The sequence below is a fragment of the Mesitornis unicolor genome, unplaced genomic scaffold (genome assembly GCF_000695765.1).
Source record: "Mesitornis unicolor isolate BGI_N332 unplaced genomic scaffold, ASM69576v1 scaffold13132, whole genome shotgun sequence".
Lineage (NCBI taxonomy): Eukaryota > Metazoa > Chordata > Aves > Mesitornithiformes > Mesitornithidae > Mesitornis > Mesitornis unicolor.
Window position 1 is genome coordinate 74320 of NW_010167194.1, and position 16587 is coordinate 90906.

The following is a 16587-nucleotide window of genomic DNA, read 5'->3' on the forward strand; positions in this document are numbered from 1 at the left end:
CTACTCTCACACCATGCCGACTGTGTAAAGTCATCAGTGATGAATCCCTCCCTCAGCACACCCGTTCACCAGCCCTTTCCACAAGCAAGTTCAGTGCAAAGCCACAAAACAAACATCGGCAGAGAGCAGCTGTGGTAACACGGGAGAAATCGGGAAACTCTCACAGCACACCCAAAACAACTACACTTGGATCTGCTTATTAAAACGTAGGAGCTTGCTCTCAGCATCTATTAGTGTGTGACTGTAGCAGCTGCCACAAGAAAAACAGCATTTATGGACCTGCACATCACTCCTTGAAAAGAATTCAAAGGGTGTTCGCATCCCTCAGTACCTACTCCAGTGACCCACAAAAGCTGGCAGCATGGGTAGGGAAGGGAGCGTGGCCACTGACATCCGTGTTCTGCCTTGGACCATGAAAGCGAGCCCACAACTGTGGCAACAGCATCCAGCGTCACTCTGGTGGGGCAGGAGATGGGCAGAACACAGCCCTGGTGCTCATGGCACCGAGGTCTTGGGTATTTGGAAAAGTCAGAGTGCGGGAAGACTCTGTGGCCTTCCCATCAAAGCTGGCACACAGCTCTGTAACTGACTCCTTAAACTCAGAATGGTGTCTCTACTAAAAAGAGGTATTATAATAAATCAGTAATTTCATGAAGCGTGCAAATGAAAGCATCTAAAAGTATGAACGGGCCACTTTAGATTAAAATAAAAGAGGGTTTAAAAAAAAGTAATAAAAGATAGTAAAAGTTGCCGGAATTGTTTTGCGTTACTGAGATGCATAAAAATTCAAGAGTAATTGCTCCTTACAGGAAAAAGAGAGTAACTGTTGAAGTTTTTAGAACTGTGCAATTTCGCTAAATAACTCTGTGTCACTTTAAAAGAAACAACACTTCAGTGAGAAGTCCAGGTAATGGCTGGCTGGGTGAGAAGGAGCACTCTTCTTTTTTTGGACAAGTTTAGTGCTGTCTAAATTGGCATTTTCTTTGTAAGAACACAGTTGATTTTTTTATTTTTATTTTTATTTTTTTAGCCAAAATCTGCTTGCAGAAGACGCTGTGGGTACGGCTTTTGATTTTCAAACAACGACAATGAAATAAGGAACAATGCAGGTAATAGTAAACCACATCTCCAGTAAATAACTCTCCTGCTCTTCTGCCCACAGGCACGTTTCTCAGGCAGATCACAGACTGCTTGCCACACACGCTCCAGGAGAAATCAAGTGAAATACATTTCTTGTTTTGCACTTAAAATAGTAACAGAAGAAAAAAACCCTACATATAGTAGGACCTTTTTTTTCTTTAAGCACAGATACACATGCATTTATCATCACTGCACGCCTACTGCTCACTGCACCAAGATTTAAGGAATACTTTTTAGCCAGAATATTTGTGGTACAAGCTGAAAAATCATTCCATGATACTTCCTTCAACATATAAAGCCACAATAACAATGCCCCATTCTAAAAGAACAGTATTAACTTAATCATATTTTATTTTTAAATAAAAATAGGTTACGAAAGCTTGAGACCAAACACAATTTTTTGTTATTATGTCTCAAATGCTGTGGGAAAACTCTTCTTAGGGCTATTTAGTTCCTCAAGTTGTTCATTACATTTATAACAATCCTATCCAAAAAGCTTCGTTAGCTTTTTGAAGCAGACAAAAACGAAAGTTATACAGTGGTAGCTCCATGTCACTGCTCCAGCTGCATAAAAGCAAAATCTTTTTAGTAATTACTTAGTTTGTCATTCTGACATCAGAGCAAGAAGCTCCATGAATGCATTTCAGACAGGCCTCACTTTCAATACAACTTCACAGCACAGCATACTTTCCATTCCAAACTTCTCAATTACTCTTTATATTCTGCCAAGACGACAACTACTGATATTACTGAATTACTGAATTATTCCTCATAAAAAAGGAGGAGGAAAAAAAAAAAGGGAAAAAAATGAAACAAGCAGCTAACAAAAGCTTTCCCCAGTGACCCAGGTCTAAATGTGCTACAGACTATTTTAACAAGTCATCATTAGAAGACTGAGCAATACAAGAGATTTTTTTCAAATGGACTTGTATATTCAGCACAAAAGACCCCGCAGGGATGGGGACGCGGGAGTCCTGGCAGGTGGTGCTGCTGCAGGGCAGAAATTAATACGAAAACATTTTAAGCTGGTTTCTTGCCTGAAGGAGCTCTCTGTATTTTTTCATTCAGTGAGAAATGTAAACATATTCAATGTTGGCAATTTTTAGGACAGAGGAGTAAAATGTAGATTTAAAAAAAAAAAAAGTTGGATGAACAGTTATTTTCATCATCCCAGCTGTTCTATTTTCTCAACTATCACCACCTCCACGGCAGACCCTCCCTCTGCCACAGCGTTTTAGCTTAGGAAGACGGAAAAGCGAACCAGGAAGGCACAGCCTGTGATTTTCAGCAGACCATAGTTCAGTTTTATCAAAACCAATTCTTCCTCAGTAGCTCCCAAATACGTCTTCCAGAACACCATAAACTCTGCTTCCACGTATTTTCACTTCAGAAACAAAAAACCCAGTATTTTCATAATGAGTAGCATTCTCATATTCCAAAATGGACAAACTGCCCTTGCTCAAACTTTCCAAAAATGAAATCCACTTTTGGCAGCAGTTAGGCTGGAAAGGGGGAAAAAAAAAAAAATCAGTCCAAAAGCCAAGAGTTTGGAAAAAAGGGAGAGTTACAAAGCAGAGGTACAGAATGGAAACTGCTGGGGTTTTTTTTGCTCCCTTTCGCTGCACTTCAGTGGTCTTCCTCATGAAAAAGCAATTTCTCATCTTTTGGCAAATTAAAAAAATGGCAATCAGGAACTAAACAAAGTCATTACACCAGACTTGTTATTTCCTTCCTTGACCAGAAATACACAAACATTTCAGTAAGTTTATAGTTGTTTATCTACAGCCCTTTTGTAATCTGTTAGATCTCTGTCCAAATGCAGTGTGATACACACAAAACACCCTCAGGACTCCCTGTTAATAACTATCATTAATGCCACGTATAAACAAAAACTGCATTTCTGAATACATGGTGTATGTGTAAATCACATTTATTAGAAAAAAAGAAATAATGTGAGATGGCGAGGAACTTTTTGTTGTCATGGTTAGAACAAGACGAATTACAGCTCCATATCTAGATTTTAATCTGCAGATTGGAAAAGTAAAACCTAACCATCTTCTTTTCAGTACTTCATCAGTTTCTTCAAACCTGACTGGAACAAGTAGCTCAAATGAAAACAGCCCCTGCCTCCCCACAAAAATGGGGGGACAAAAAAGCATACTCTGGTTTCATGTGCTCAGCCAAATACTGCTTAAATACTACTTCATTTTGATCACCTGAACATTAAGTAATAACTTTCAGCTTCAAATATTTCAATCTTTCTTTTAATACTTTGTAAAGAAAACTGTATTTTAAACACACATTTGTTTTATTCACTTTTATGTACTGACAGGTCAGTTTACTAAGACAGCACCAAAAAGCCTTTGTGGTGCCTCTAACAACCTGCAGAGCATGGGATGCGCAGCCTCTGACACCACGGATTTGCCTCTCTCGTCCGGGGGCCTCCCCACTGTGTCTCCCTTGTGCCCCCCTCCACGTCACTGCATCCCCCCCGTGTCGCTGCCGGCCGCGCACCGACGACGGTAATCCCCACGACTTCCAGAATTAGGTCGAGCGCTACAGGAGTCAACCCAGCCCACACGGATGGTTTGTGAAATGCTTTCCAGCTTTCTACCCCCTATTTCATGGTCAGAGGCTGAATGTTGGGAATACAGCACCTCCCTGCAAACAATTTGTAACTCCTTCACAAATTCAGAGAGCATACATTTTCAAGGCGTACTTCTTTTTTTAAGTATTGTGTGTCACTGTATTTCTACGCTGCATTGAAATCCAATTTACTCAAATATGGAAGCTGCAAAACCAAATACAAGTTTTGGAGCTATTTTAAGTTACAGTATTAGACTGCATATTAGGCATAATTTTTGTTTATAAAAAACCTCTTAAGACTCCCTCTCAAGATTTTTTCCTTTTTGTCCTAAGATTTCAGTGGTGGGTTTGTTGTTTTCTAAACAGAATCTACAGCCAGACAAATTATTCTAGAAATGTAAGCCTCTGGCTCATTTAATTAAGAAGCATTAAAACCTGTGATAATTTAAAGGTTCAGGCAGTGTTAAGGCACTTCACTGCCAAATGAACCAGCTTTACCCAACAAACACGCTTTTCCAGAGTGGCCAGACTTGCTGGATCCCTGAAAGTAGGAAAACAGTAATTTGTTGACATGGGAAAAGATCCTCAAGAGGGAGGGAATTAAGTGAACGATATTGAAAAATGTATACTTAGGTAGACAGCACAGAGAGACAAAAAATGGTCCCAAGTTCCAAGAGTGCTCTTGTGCTGAAATATCTGGAGCACTTGAAATAAAACACATGGTACCCAGAGAAAAACAGAACAGCACCAACATTCAGCCAACACACGGTCTCCAAGCACCACATCCAAACAGCACATGGAAGAGCCACACAGAAGTTATGGGACATCGAGCAGAAATTCTCAGTCACTTTCATTACTTGGAGATAAAAAAAACATGAACATGCATGTCCCAATACCTCCGCTCCATGCACTGCTCTAGACTACCTGGGGAAGAGGTAAGGCACCCAAAATAAAACACTGGATCACATCACTGCAAGACTTTTGCAGGATGCAGCTCCATGACAATTTGGCACCAGAGTTGACACTTGCTAATCATGAAACATTCAGATGAAAGCAGTGACAGTATCACAGAAAGCAGCTGCTTTGGGGTGGCTGATCCCACGCAGAGGCAAAGATTGCAGCAGTCAAAATGCCAGAAAGTTGCATTAATGGGGGTGCTGGGCAGGTTTCTACAACATGAACTATTATTGCACATAATCTGCAAAGGGCCACAGCAACGCCGCACAAACAGCCTTTCTCACACATCAAGCGCACATTTTGAAAGGTCTCGTTAGCGTGCTACACCAAATATCTGCACTATTTCAAGCCTTTAAACAACTCAGGGGCTGAAATAACCAAGGCCAGATGCAAGTGCCTAGCTATAAAAATGGCCTGCTGACAAAATGGGCAGTGTGCCACTAACAGCCACTCTCAAAAAAAAGTCTTTTTCCACTTCAAGAAATTCAGGTTCATAACAGGACGTCTAAGCACCTACTTTGGTCACACAATCTGTAAAACAGTATAATAAAGCTAAGAAACTAGAACTTAGGAGACTGACTATCTCAGTTTCCCCAAAAAAACTCTGCTACAAGACCCTACACACTTGTGCAAACAACTGCACCTTCCTACACCCACTCCCTCTGCCATGCCTGGCCACTGCACCCATTTAGGCTATAGGGACTCTAGGAACGTGCACAGCATCATTTCATAGATGTATACATGTATATAAATAAAACTCTCCATTTTTAAGACATTTTAAACACAGGCATTACTTTCCTTCCCTTTGTACATAAAAAAAGGTTACTAAAATTGCTACTTTGTCTCCATTAATTATGCTTTTGCCTAAAAGCCATCATCCATGCTCACATCAACCAGATTTGATCTGGGCTTTCCCAGTTGTTATGGTACTCCAGGTTGGCACGCTGCTTGAGGAAGCCTGTCCGAAGGAAATAGCTTAAAACATTAAGGAAATACAAAGATCATGAAATACTATTTAGACAAATAAGGCATTTTTACAGGAAAGGCCAAAACTATATTTTGCTTTGTGCAAAACTGAAATTGTTCCAGCTGTCCTAACATGACTCCCCACTGTACTTTGAGCAGAGCTGCGGTACCATAGCCATGGGTTAATAAATACCCACCAGCCAGATTAGATAAAGGCTGAAGCTTTGGTAACTTCCCCCTTGCCAGCTGGAGTCTCTGGGCTGGCTGCCCAAGGAGCGGGCTGAGGCCCACAGCGATGTTCGTCCTCCACGATTTCATATGCACTACATGTCAGACAGCTCTAACACAGAGCCTCCACAAAGCCCTCTTTCCCGTTTTTTAAACTAATATGGGGATTTTACCACTCCTGTTGTGTGCTCAGGCTCCACCGAGAGCTGTGCCCATGCGTTCTGTCAGGGTAGGCCAGTGGAGAAGAGCAGCTCGGGCAGTAGAGACATCAAACACATCAGCCTGGGTCTTGGAGCTGGGGAAGATCTCAAGCTACCATCATTTCTGATCACTTGGGAAAGCATCACTCTCGAGGCTGGAGGCATTAGTAGCTAAAACACTTCACCTGCCCTTCCTCTGCTGTGAGGCTGGGAAGAAACAACTTCTTCAGAAATGTTTCCAAATGTGCTTCACCATCATGAGGGTGCTCCAAAATACAGAAGCACTTGTGCAAAACCCAAGCACAGTGTTACAAACGCGTCAAAAAGACACCACAAGTTCTACTACAAGTGAAAAAAGATCATTCAAGAGCAATAATCTCCAATTTACAGATCTTGATTTTTGTTTCCCCTCCACATTTTGTACATGTGAATTTTAACCATGCAGCACAGGTCAGGGCAGCGGCACATACAGAAGCTGTTCAGAAACTTCCAAGACTGTCTCTGAACTCAAAACAGACTACTTGCAGCTCAATACTTTTTTTTCACTTTTTTTTCCCCTCTCTTTTTTTTTCCTTTTTTCCCCTCTTTTCAACTTATTTTCATTCAGCAATGACTGCTCTGTTAGACAGAGGTGTCTTCCTCCCACGATAACCAACACCACAGCCTTAAAAAGTCTATCTTTTACACAAGGTATCATCACCACAGCACAGTTTTTTAAATATTCAGTTTACATGGTCTCCCTCTTACACAAGCAGGCAACATCATCCTTGCCAGAAATGTGTTTTGTTGCAAGGAGAAACAGATGACAACAGCTTGTGCTTTTGCAACCCTGCTGATTCAAATGCACGCTCACCAGGCTGGGCTCCTCTGAACACAGTCGGGTACCAGGAGACGCCATCCTTGCTCAACATCAAGTCCCTTTTTTCAGTAGGCACTGATCTAAAATTTCTCTGCACTGCCTCTGAGCACCCTGCACTTTTGTAGCTGTCTTTAACTGACTGTGGGTTGTTTCTTGAGTTTGGTGGGGTTTTTTTCTCCCTTTCAAGCTCTATATATTCTACAGAATTATCCATCTGTGGAACCAACTTTGAATGTCACCCACACCCACAGGAGGCTTCCAGACAAGTTGGGGTTTTTGTGTCTTTTGGTAGTTTTTTGGTTGGGGGGGGGGTATGTTTGTTTGTTTCTGGTTTGCTGTTGTTTTTTTTTTAATACAGCATTTCTTACCATTACTTTGAAAGAATGGCATAAGACTCATTTCAGCTGATTTCCACTACCCGTCACTAGATTATGACAAAAAGAAATGAACACTGACAGAAGTGTTTAAGCCACTGCCAGTATTTTCTTTCTTTCTTTCTTTCTTTCTTTCTTAGTGGTGATGACACATTGTTGGAATTAATAAGGAAACTAACAGGTAACAGCTTTTTCTCTACACAGTTATTTACCAGTTAGTTCGGAAGGCACCCAAAAGGAATTAAGTACAAGAATGGTACCACCAAACACGTGCCAAGACCATTAAGCCATGCGTTGGTTTATTTCATCAGATCCCACCCAGACAAAACAACTGCAGACTGAACTTCTCAGCGTGCTTACGATAAATTAAAAAGACCTTAAAACCAGTCCAGCTTTACATCAACTCGATGTTAAGGTGAGTGTGGCTTTTGTACTGTTCCTCAAGTCACTCTTCTGAACCCATACATGGGAAGTTTTCACCTATGCACATCCCATGGTGAAGCACACTCACTATAGTGTACCACAGCTATGAACACAACCCATTACACTCATATTTGAAGAGCTTTGTAACACTTGAGCACCATTTCCCTAAATGGTTTCTGTGTTCTGAGTCACAATATGTGCACATAAATAGATTATTCGTACAGTTCTTTCCACATAATGGGATGCCAAATGTCGACAGAACTCTGAAGTAGTAAATTGTTTTTATAATACAATTTAAGTTCACATCTTCCTTTAAAAAAAAGAAAACAACCCACCAGCAAAACACACACCCCAAATGTCAATAAAATAGCTGCAGTTGTACCTTCACCCACCCAATACCACATTCCTACGTAGCATCAAAAAAGTCAGACCCCCAAACACAAAATAACAGGTTTAAAAAGATATATAGTAGAATCCAACAGTACACAAATCGCAAAGCTTCAATTACTTTCTTTTTAAATCCTGTAATAACTTCAAATTTTAAATATTGAATTACTAACTTTCTCTTCTGAGGTCAGACAAAAATAAGTCCTAAGGCAGCTTATTTGCCATATTTAGGAGAGTCAAACCGGAGCAGCGACAAACATCCGGCCGTGATTCTTTCTGGAATTTTGACTATTTCTTCCCGGCCAGGGAAGAAAAACACCGAGCTGACTAACACAGCATCTCGATTCCTCCAGCACGGCGCTTAATAGGATTCAGAAGCAGCCTGTCCTCCCACTTCCCACATATTTAAGCTGTTAATACTTTTACAGCACAGAGGGAAAAAAGCCTTTATGAAAGGAAGGTCTAAGCAGGCGAAGGGAGAGTGAGGCAGAAGCTGCCGTGCCGAAATGCTGGCTTAGGGTTGGCCACAGTCCGTAGGTAAGGACAGTTGCTCTGAAAAACCACTGCAGAGTATTCGGTTTTCAGTGCCTACTCTCCATTTTTAACAGACACATACTACTTAAAACTGCTTAATAACAGCATTTTAAGCTGCAAAATTTCTGCTTCAGCCCCAACAAAGTTATTAGGGGTGTTAATGCTACTCTAATAAGTTATGATAAGCAGCGTTTTTCAGTGTGCACAAGCTAAAAACGCTCTCTCCAAACCACGGGACGTCACGAGGCACACACAAGCTGTTGGATTGCTTCCTCTGCAGCCCCAAAAACCTTCTGCAGTTCCAGCCCAACTCCTGATTTCAAGGCCCCCGATGGCAGCAAGTCATGGCTGTGAACTCCAACGGTTGGTCAGAAACAACAGGGGGCTCAAGAGGTGCCATTTTCAAGCCATCTTTTCAACTATGGATGCTCACAAACTGCACAGAAGTCAGAATAACTAAACTTATTCTATTCTAAACAGACAGATGGAAAGTAGTATTGGACTTTCAAAAATGCAATTTCTAAACTTAAATAAACCAAGAAAAGTCATATAGGTGGCCAGCAAAGACAGTATCATTATCAGAGTAATCAATCATCAAGCAGCTGTTTTCAACTTAGAACAGAAGAAGCCATTAAAATTTTGTAGTAATATAACAGTAAGTTTCCCAGGTTAGATAGCAGCCTGGTAGAAATACAGAAAATAGGAAAAAAACTGACAAAACAGAAAAGCATTTTCCTAAGGCCCAGCTCCACACTCCAAGGCACAAGAATGCTCGCATTAAACTGACCCACACAGAAAGCCTTAAAACAATATTTAACTTCAGAGCATGGTGAGACTGCAGGATAAAACCGAAGTCTCAATACAAGTTAGTTGAAATCTAAGGCAAATTCAAACCAACACAAAGGAACTCATACTATTACCATGTTTTACTAAGAAACAAGTTGTTGTATTTAAAAAAGAACAGACTTGTGTGCTCAAAGCAGCCCAACAAAGAATGGCATGAAAGGAAAAACTCCAGTTTAAGTTTCCAGTTTTTAGAGCAGGCAGACAGACCCACCTGGTTTTGCTGAGCATTAAGAACGATGCTGTTATTTTATGATGGCTATTACAGTTCTGCAGAACTCATTCTCCAGTAGGTAAAAATAGAGAAAAATTCAACTATAACATAGCACATAAGTATTTATCACTCACAACTTTGATTTTATGTTCAAGCAGAAGGAGAAAAGGAAGTACACCCAACTGAAGAAGTGCCAAGTTCTCCCCAAACAGAGTTGGATAAGCTTGAAGCATAATCTAAACTTGTTTTACTGGGGCACTTCCTCATAGCATAGAGTGCATCAGAAAACAAGGACATTTATTTCCTACATAAGGAACATATAGACCAAATATTAAACATCATGTTATGGTAGCAATGCCGTTAAATGTCTTCTAAGCCAGTGCAAAGCAAAAACTGAGTCAGCGAGACAGATCTCACAGCCTGCCTGGCTTCAATCCCCCCAAAAAAGGGTATTGCACCGGGGAAAACAGCTGGAAGATGTGGCAAGCCTGACCCCTTTCCTGTCAACTACATCTGCTATTTCATTTACTGGGATTTCAAGACAACACCAGACCTTCACCTACCGTGAGTACCACTCGCCTTCCAACCACACCATGCAAAAAGACCCCTTGCTTCCTCTAACCCAGGCACATGCTGTGCTCCACGTCTTTGGCAGCCGGCACGGCTGCCACTGTAACACTCCACTTCCAACTCTATCACAAACCAACAGCAAAGCTTTCAGCAAGAATAAGTCACAAGTTCCTCTACCCTGAATTCCTATAGACTAAGCTGTCCTTTGTTGCAGCACATTTTATTGCCTTCCATCACCAGACAAGTAAATCTCTCCAAGTGGTCATTTTGGCAAATTAAACCCAGCCCAGGCTCTTCTACTCAAGAGTCTGCCATATTTTTCCACCAAAGGCTCCCAAGTTTAATCTCTTAAGAATTGCGAAAGCTGGCAGAACTTCTATTGTAAAATATTGATTACTGTGAACTGTGCCCACAGACCAAATTAAATTGGGTTTTCCAATCATTCATCTAGTAGCCTGCAAAACCACCCATTTGGACAGACTTAGTTTGGAGGGAACAGGACAGGTACCCCGTGATACAGCATATGCAAGATTCGAACTGACTAAACAAGCTGGCTGTAAAAAGGAAAAAAAACCACAATTCATTAAAATAATTAATATTCCAACCTAGTTTTGGATAGATGTGTGTCCTTCTCTTTTCTGTTTTGGGAGGGAAAGGAGAAATCATAAATAAGTAATTTCCAGATTATTAAACTCTAGAAAACACTTGAGCATTCCTCCATCCCTAACATTCAAAAGAGTCCCCACAGAGCAGCTCTGTCCCAGCATACTTTAAAGAATGGCTCCCTCTTATTGATGAACAAAACTCATAGTAAGAAAGCACACCTTAAAAATACAGATGGTGGGGGCAGACAGAGACAGTGGATTTCAGACAAAAGGCAGCAGATTGTGTCTACACTGAACTTGTAACACGCTGTTCTAGATACAGCAACATGAAGGAAAGACTCTCCTTTCCTATTTTGTTCTTATCCCATACATTACGTGACTTTGTCGCTCTCTTTTCTTGCGCTTGGGCGAGTTAAAAAACTCAAGTGATGGGGAAGAGCTACCAAACAAGAGCATCCACCAACACCTGCCAGGAGATAAGCAAACGTTTTAAATGCATCTTGGAGAAAGGAGGAGATAACAAGGAAAAATCACATGGATTAAATCGTTAATGCAGCTACTCTGTTTATCCCGTTATCGTACAGTTAAATTGCTGACGTGGCTCATTTTAGGCAGCTTCACAAGCGAGACTGTACACACGGCTCCTGTGTCAGCTCCCCCACCACGCTGCAAAGAGAAGGCCCCTCTTCAGGAGCTGCCCGCTGTGCTTGGGCAGCCTCTTCCACCAGCATGCCGCTGCTCTCACTAAAACATTATTTGCCATAGTTCTTAGAGACAGAAAGGAAAATTATTTGTAGAGAAGAATAAAAAAAGACTTTTGACATAAGCTACATCTCCATTAGAAGTTAGCACCCACAGCACCCATAAGAAAGGCCTCAACATCCCACTACACCGAAAAATTATTGCGGACCCAAATCAACAACACAAACCCCTCAAAGCAGGTAATGAAGAAAAGGCCCCCTCTCATTTCCACATTCAGTGCAAAAAATTGCAAAAGCAATGAGAAGCAGACAAGTGCCACTGCAATCAGCCTCAATTCCTCTAGGACAGCCATTAATCATTAATTTCTCTCATTGCTCGAACAACAACAACAAAATAATCTGTGTTAGCCCACATCACCTATGCAGCAAATGTGGCTGACCTTTCCTAATGCTGGCCCTCAAGCCTCAAGTGCAAAATTACAGTTTTCCATCACAAACAGCAGTCAGCAGTTACTGCTAACCCACCAACCCACCCAAGAAATTAGGAGGCAGAGGGTTACAATTTAATGCCTCATCCCTGTTTGCTATCATTTGCTACCTCTTTTAGACAAGAAATGAAAGGTGATGTAGGCAGTGTAGCAGTAGGACTCTAATGCTGCAGTTGCTGACCATGCACTTTGTTCGTCCTCAATGCTCTGCAGATGAACAAAGGATGATGCTTTCTCCTCACCGCTTACATCAAAGTTTCCAAGTTGCTGAGTTCCAACTGACTTTGTGAAGAATAGTACGGTACTAACTGTGGTTTCAGCATGCTAGTTGCCCAAATTCAGGTGTTTCCAGGAAAGAAGAGAAAACCAAGATAGTTTCTAATTATGGGAAACCTCTAGTCATGATGGGAAAAAACAATGACAAAGATACTGCACTGTGGCCCAGTTAGGGGATGGAGCCAAAAGCCTTCTTGGAGACTACAGGTAGGGCCCTGAAGGACCTTGAAAGCAGAGATAAGCAACCTACATTCGAAGCTACAAAGAGAGGGAGCCAGTGGAGCCATGCCTGACTCTGACTGCAACATGCAGAGTGGGTCCATACGCAGCAAGACCGGAGAGGCCAAAGTCAATGAGGTGATCACAGCAATGGAGGTGCGAAATAAGGTGCTTCTGGATGGGATGAGTTTTAGCTGTTTAGTCACACAGTACATCCCAGAGACTGTATGGCACACAGGCAGGAGATGGCCCGCTAAAGGCAGCAAAGGAATCGGAGGAGAATGAAAACTACATTATTGGTCAGACAAGTGACACTGAAGTATGACTCACAGCAGTTAAAAAAAGTGTTGAATGAGAATTGATGGTTTTTCTACACGAGGCTTGATGTTGACACGTAAATATCAAAACCAAGTTTTAAAAGACAAAGGCTGATTTTATTTAGAGCTGAGAGACAGACAAGAGTTGAAACATCATAAAGAACTGAGCCACAGCTGAATTTGTGTTTGGTGGAAAGACTAAGAAAAAGCACCACAGGATATGGCAAGAGGTTAAGGACTGAGCTAAACTGGACCTGCAATAGAAGACAGAGAGTAATGAAGGGAACTGGAAGTATTGTCAGGGTTTAGTGCCCAGCCCAGCCCGAAATCACAACAAGGATATACAGTCAAGACTGTTCCAGCAAGCAAAGGAGAACCAGGTCAAGACAGTATCAAAAACCAAAGTATTGTGAAATTAGTCAACTGTACCAGGCACAGACCAGAGCCAGGGGGAACCAAGGGAAGGTGCCAAGACGTTGGAGAACAGCAGAGAAGCAAGAGCAGAGCTCCAGGACAGGACCTCAGGGCCACCCCAGTGAGTCTGAAGGTGACAAAGGATGCTGAGGTTGTCAGAGACAAGTGCAGTCAAAGGATTTCCCTTCAGCAGCAGATCGAGGACAATAACGAAGGGTTGGCTGCGCCAGAAAGAGCCAGATAAGAGCTATAAAGACAAAGAGGGCAAGGTTACTGAGGAAAGTGGATGATTTGCATGAGAAGAGGAGAGCTGGTACAGATATGACAAGGAAGAGAAGGAACACATCTGAGCCAATATACAAGGGATTTCTAGTCACTGATGTCATGTAATAAAGCAGAAACTAGGAGTTATAAATTGTTCCTTGATTTTAACAGCTTATGGTAGACTTGCACTGATTTTCAAAATTACAGGGTTGGAAGGGCTGCTTGGTTTTTCTTTTGACAATAAAAACACAAAAGTACCAACGTCTAAACCAACTTGGAAAAAAAAAAATCTAAAAATCACACTTAAAAAGCACTGAAGTCAGCAGATCTTCTAAAAAATACTCTAACGTGATTTTTTTTTTTTTTAAAAAAAGAGGCTTTCGCAGTAAATGAGGGCTGGATGGGTTTGCTGTGACCTCAGGTCGGAGGATACAGGCACAGCCTCACACTTAAAAAAAAAAAAAATCAGATTCCATGTTTGAGAGCTGAACAACTGGTCAGCAATCTGTAGAAGACAACCCCAAAAGCCGCTGTTTCTTTAGAGCTCCACAGACATCTTTTTCACTCTATCTGGAAAAACCTGCTTAAGTCTATGCAACGAACCAAGGCTACGACTGCAAATTATAAAGTCAATTTAAAACTAATGTAGAATATCTGATAGCTGAGTATCTTCACTCGAACAGACCTGTTTTCTAACAACAGTCCTTTACGCAAGCTAAAATTAAAGTCTGAGGTTAATGCTGAAAATGAAACAAGAATTTGAAGACTAAAGTTCTGATCATTTAAAACTAGAACCACCTCAATTTGAGCACGGTTTGTATTTCTTAAGGCAGATTTCCCCGACTGATAAGCAAGCATACTTTTAAATACAAATTTTCAGACACATTGCTACCCCTCTGGTAGTGTGGTAGTGCCACCCCCCCAAAGCGTGGCAACAAGTAAAAGCTTTCAACTAGGAGCAAGTTTACTTGAAGAGGATTCAAGCCATTAAAATAATTAATAAAAAGTACTAACTAAAGAATAAAAAAGCTCTTCTGCTCTCCCAACTGCCAAATCAACAAAGCTGCATGTGGTTCAGGAAGCAAGAACAGCTTGGCAGAAGACAGTTGGTGTTCCCCCAAAGCAAATAACATTTAAAGCTTCTTGTTACAGTATGTGCTTGTATTTAAAGTTTGTTAAAAACACAACACATATGTTATACTTAAAAGGCTGGAAAAAAAAAACCAAGATGTGCTACTCATTTAACTACTTGTAAGTAGGTAAAATCCCTAGAGAAATATTTATTCAGACAGTGCCTCAAAGCATCCCAGCTCTGTACAGTGGAGCATCCTGTAAGCTTTATGTCATCAGAGGCTAAGCGGACTAGAAATTGGGTTTACACCTCTCTTACCTCAATCTCAAGCACTTCCACCGTGTTGTCCAACATTTTTATTTTGAGTGGTAGGTCCCGCTCATGCGCTTTGGCAGGCGACGATGCCATTGCAGTAGAGAGGTTCTGTCCAGGCTCCAAGGTACTCACTCCTGCGGTCTTCTGGGCACCCAAACGAGAGCCAGGGGTCTGCAGGACTCTGTATGTTCCTTCTATCTCTCCCATCTTTCAACAGTGGGCAGAGTTTAAAGAAACCTGAATGAAAACAAAGATTACAGCCTGAAAGAGAGTTCTCCACCAATATTCCATATGAAAATGCTACCCACTGAAGCACAACAACACACAAAGTCCTTATTTAATGTTCTTCGTCCCACTATCAAAGGTAATAATAAAGTCAATGAAAGTCTGGTCAAAAATCCAGCTGCTGGGAAGAAAATTAAGTGGCAAAAAAAACCCCCACCTTCCAAAACACAATTAGGAAATGGGATACTCAAATCTATGCCTTCTGCCCTTCTTACACTCTGCCATTTTAATTTCCATTTGATTTTTCTGCCATGCTCCCTAAACCTGGTCACTGCAAGCAGCATGAGCGCTGCTGACAGCACAAGAAAAGCCACCAGCAGCAAAGCGCCCAGCAGGACTCTGCCTTTCACTGGTACCTCCCCATCCCGTTGACTTTGCTACAACTGTCGGACCACACCCCAAGGTAACAGGAACAATTCACTTTCTTCATCCCCCAAAATGATGACTCACGCAAAATCATAACTGCTCCAACCAATGCTGGCAGCTCAGAGCCTCTGTAACAGATTGCTGCCACAGATAACAGTTCTTCACCTTATCAGCAAACCTGTGCTGTACCCAGAACAAGTCAGCGGGCAAAAAATTCTCAATTACAACAAACTACGCTAGTTCAAGCAGGCTGACTCCTACAAAATCCTTACTTTCACAATTTGGTAGCAGTTGTTGCAGAGCAAATGTTTAATTTGACATGGCCAGAAAAAAACCCTGCACACCTCTCCCTGGCTGTCCCACATCACTGAAGTGATATCCACAGGGGGACCGCAGTGGGGTCTCCGTGTGCTCAGGATGCAACGCACCCAACAAGTGCTCACCACTGGCACAAAGCATTTGGCAAGAGCATGCCAGGCGCTCAGCACAAATGCAGATGGAAAGTGATAGGCTCCTTGGTGCTTTTGGGCGCATTTCCCAAATACCACGCTACGTCTGAACAATCAGAAGTATGTGGATACTGACGCTGGGACAGCCTTCGCGTGGCCACCACACTACAAAAAATTCAATGAAGTGTTAGATTATTGTTTCGTAATAAACGTGTTTTGTCTAAAAAAGGGGAGAGGCAGATCATGAAAACATTCCTTTGTCCCTCTACGCTTTGAGTAGGTAGGCAGCCTGCTCTGTGCGGTGAAATGGAGCCAGCCTTACACATCGTTAAAAATTAGTGGGAGGTTTTAGGTTTTAATCCTTGCATGCATAGAGATTGGTCAAACATCCTCCTGGCTTGCAGATCAGGTTTCAACATTTTGGGTTTGTTGGGTTTTGTTTTTTTATTTATACTTGCAGATCCCCTATCGTCGTTTAGGCAGTTATTCTGTCACCCAATGACTCCTCCCCACCCAAGGGGGGGAACTAAGAAAA

The 16587-nt window shown here is 41.8% G+C and overlaps 1 protein-coding gene across 1 annotated transcript in view; it reads right to left on the reverse strand.

Moving 5' to 3' along the window:
• FARP2 (FERM, RhoGEF and pleckstrin domain protein 2) overlaps nucleotides 1–15159 on the reverse strand; it is a 66341-nt gene extending 51182 nt beyond the window's left edge. The window contains exon 1 of the mRNA XM_010178612.1: nucleotides 14956–15159. Within this exon, the coding sequence (XP_010176914.1) occupies nucleotides 14956–15159 (204 nt within the window). The remainder of the gene's footprint in view (nucleotides 1–14955) is intronic.
• Between the last annotated feature and the right edge of the window lie 1428 nt (nucleotides 15160–16587).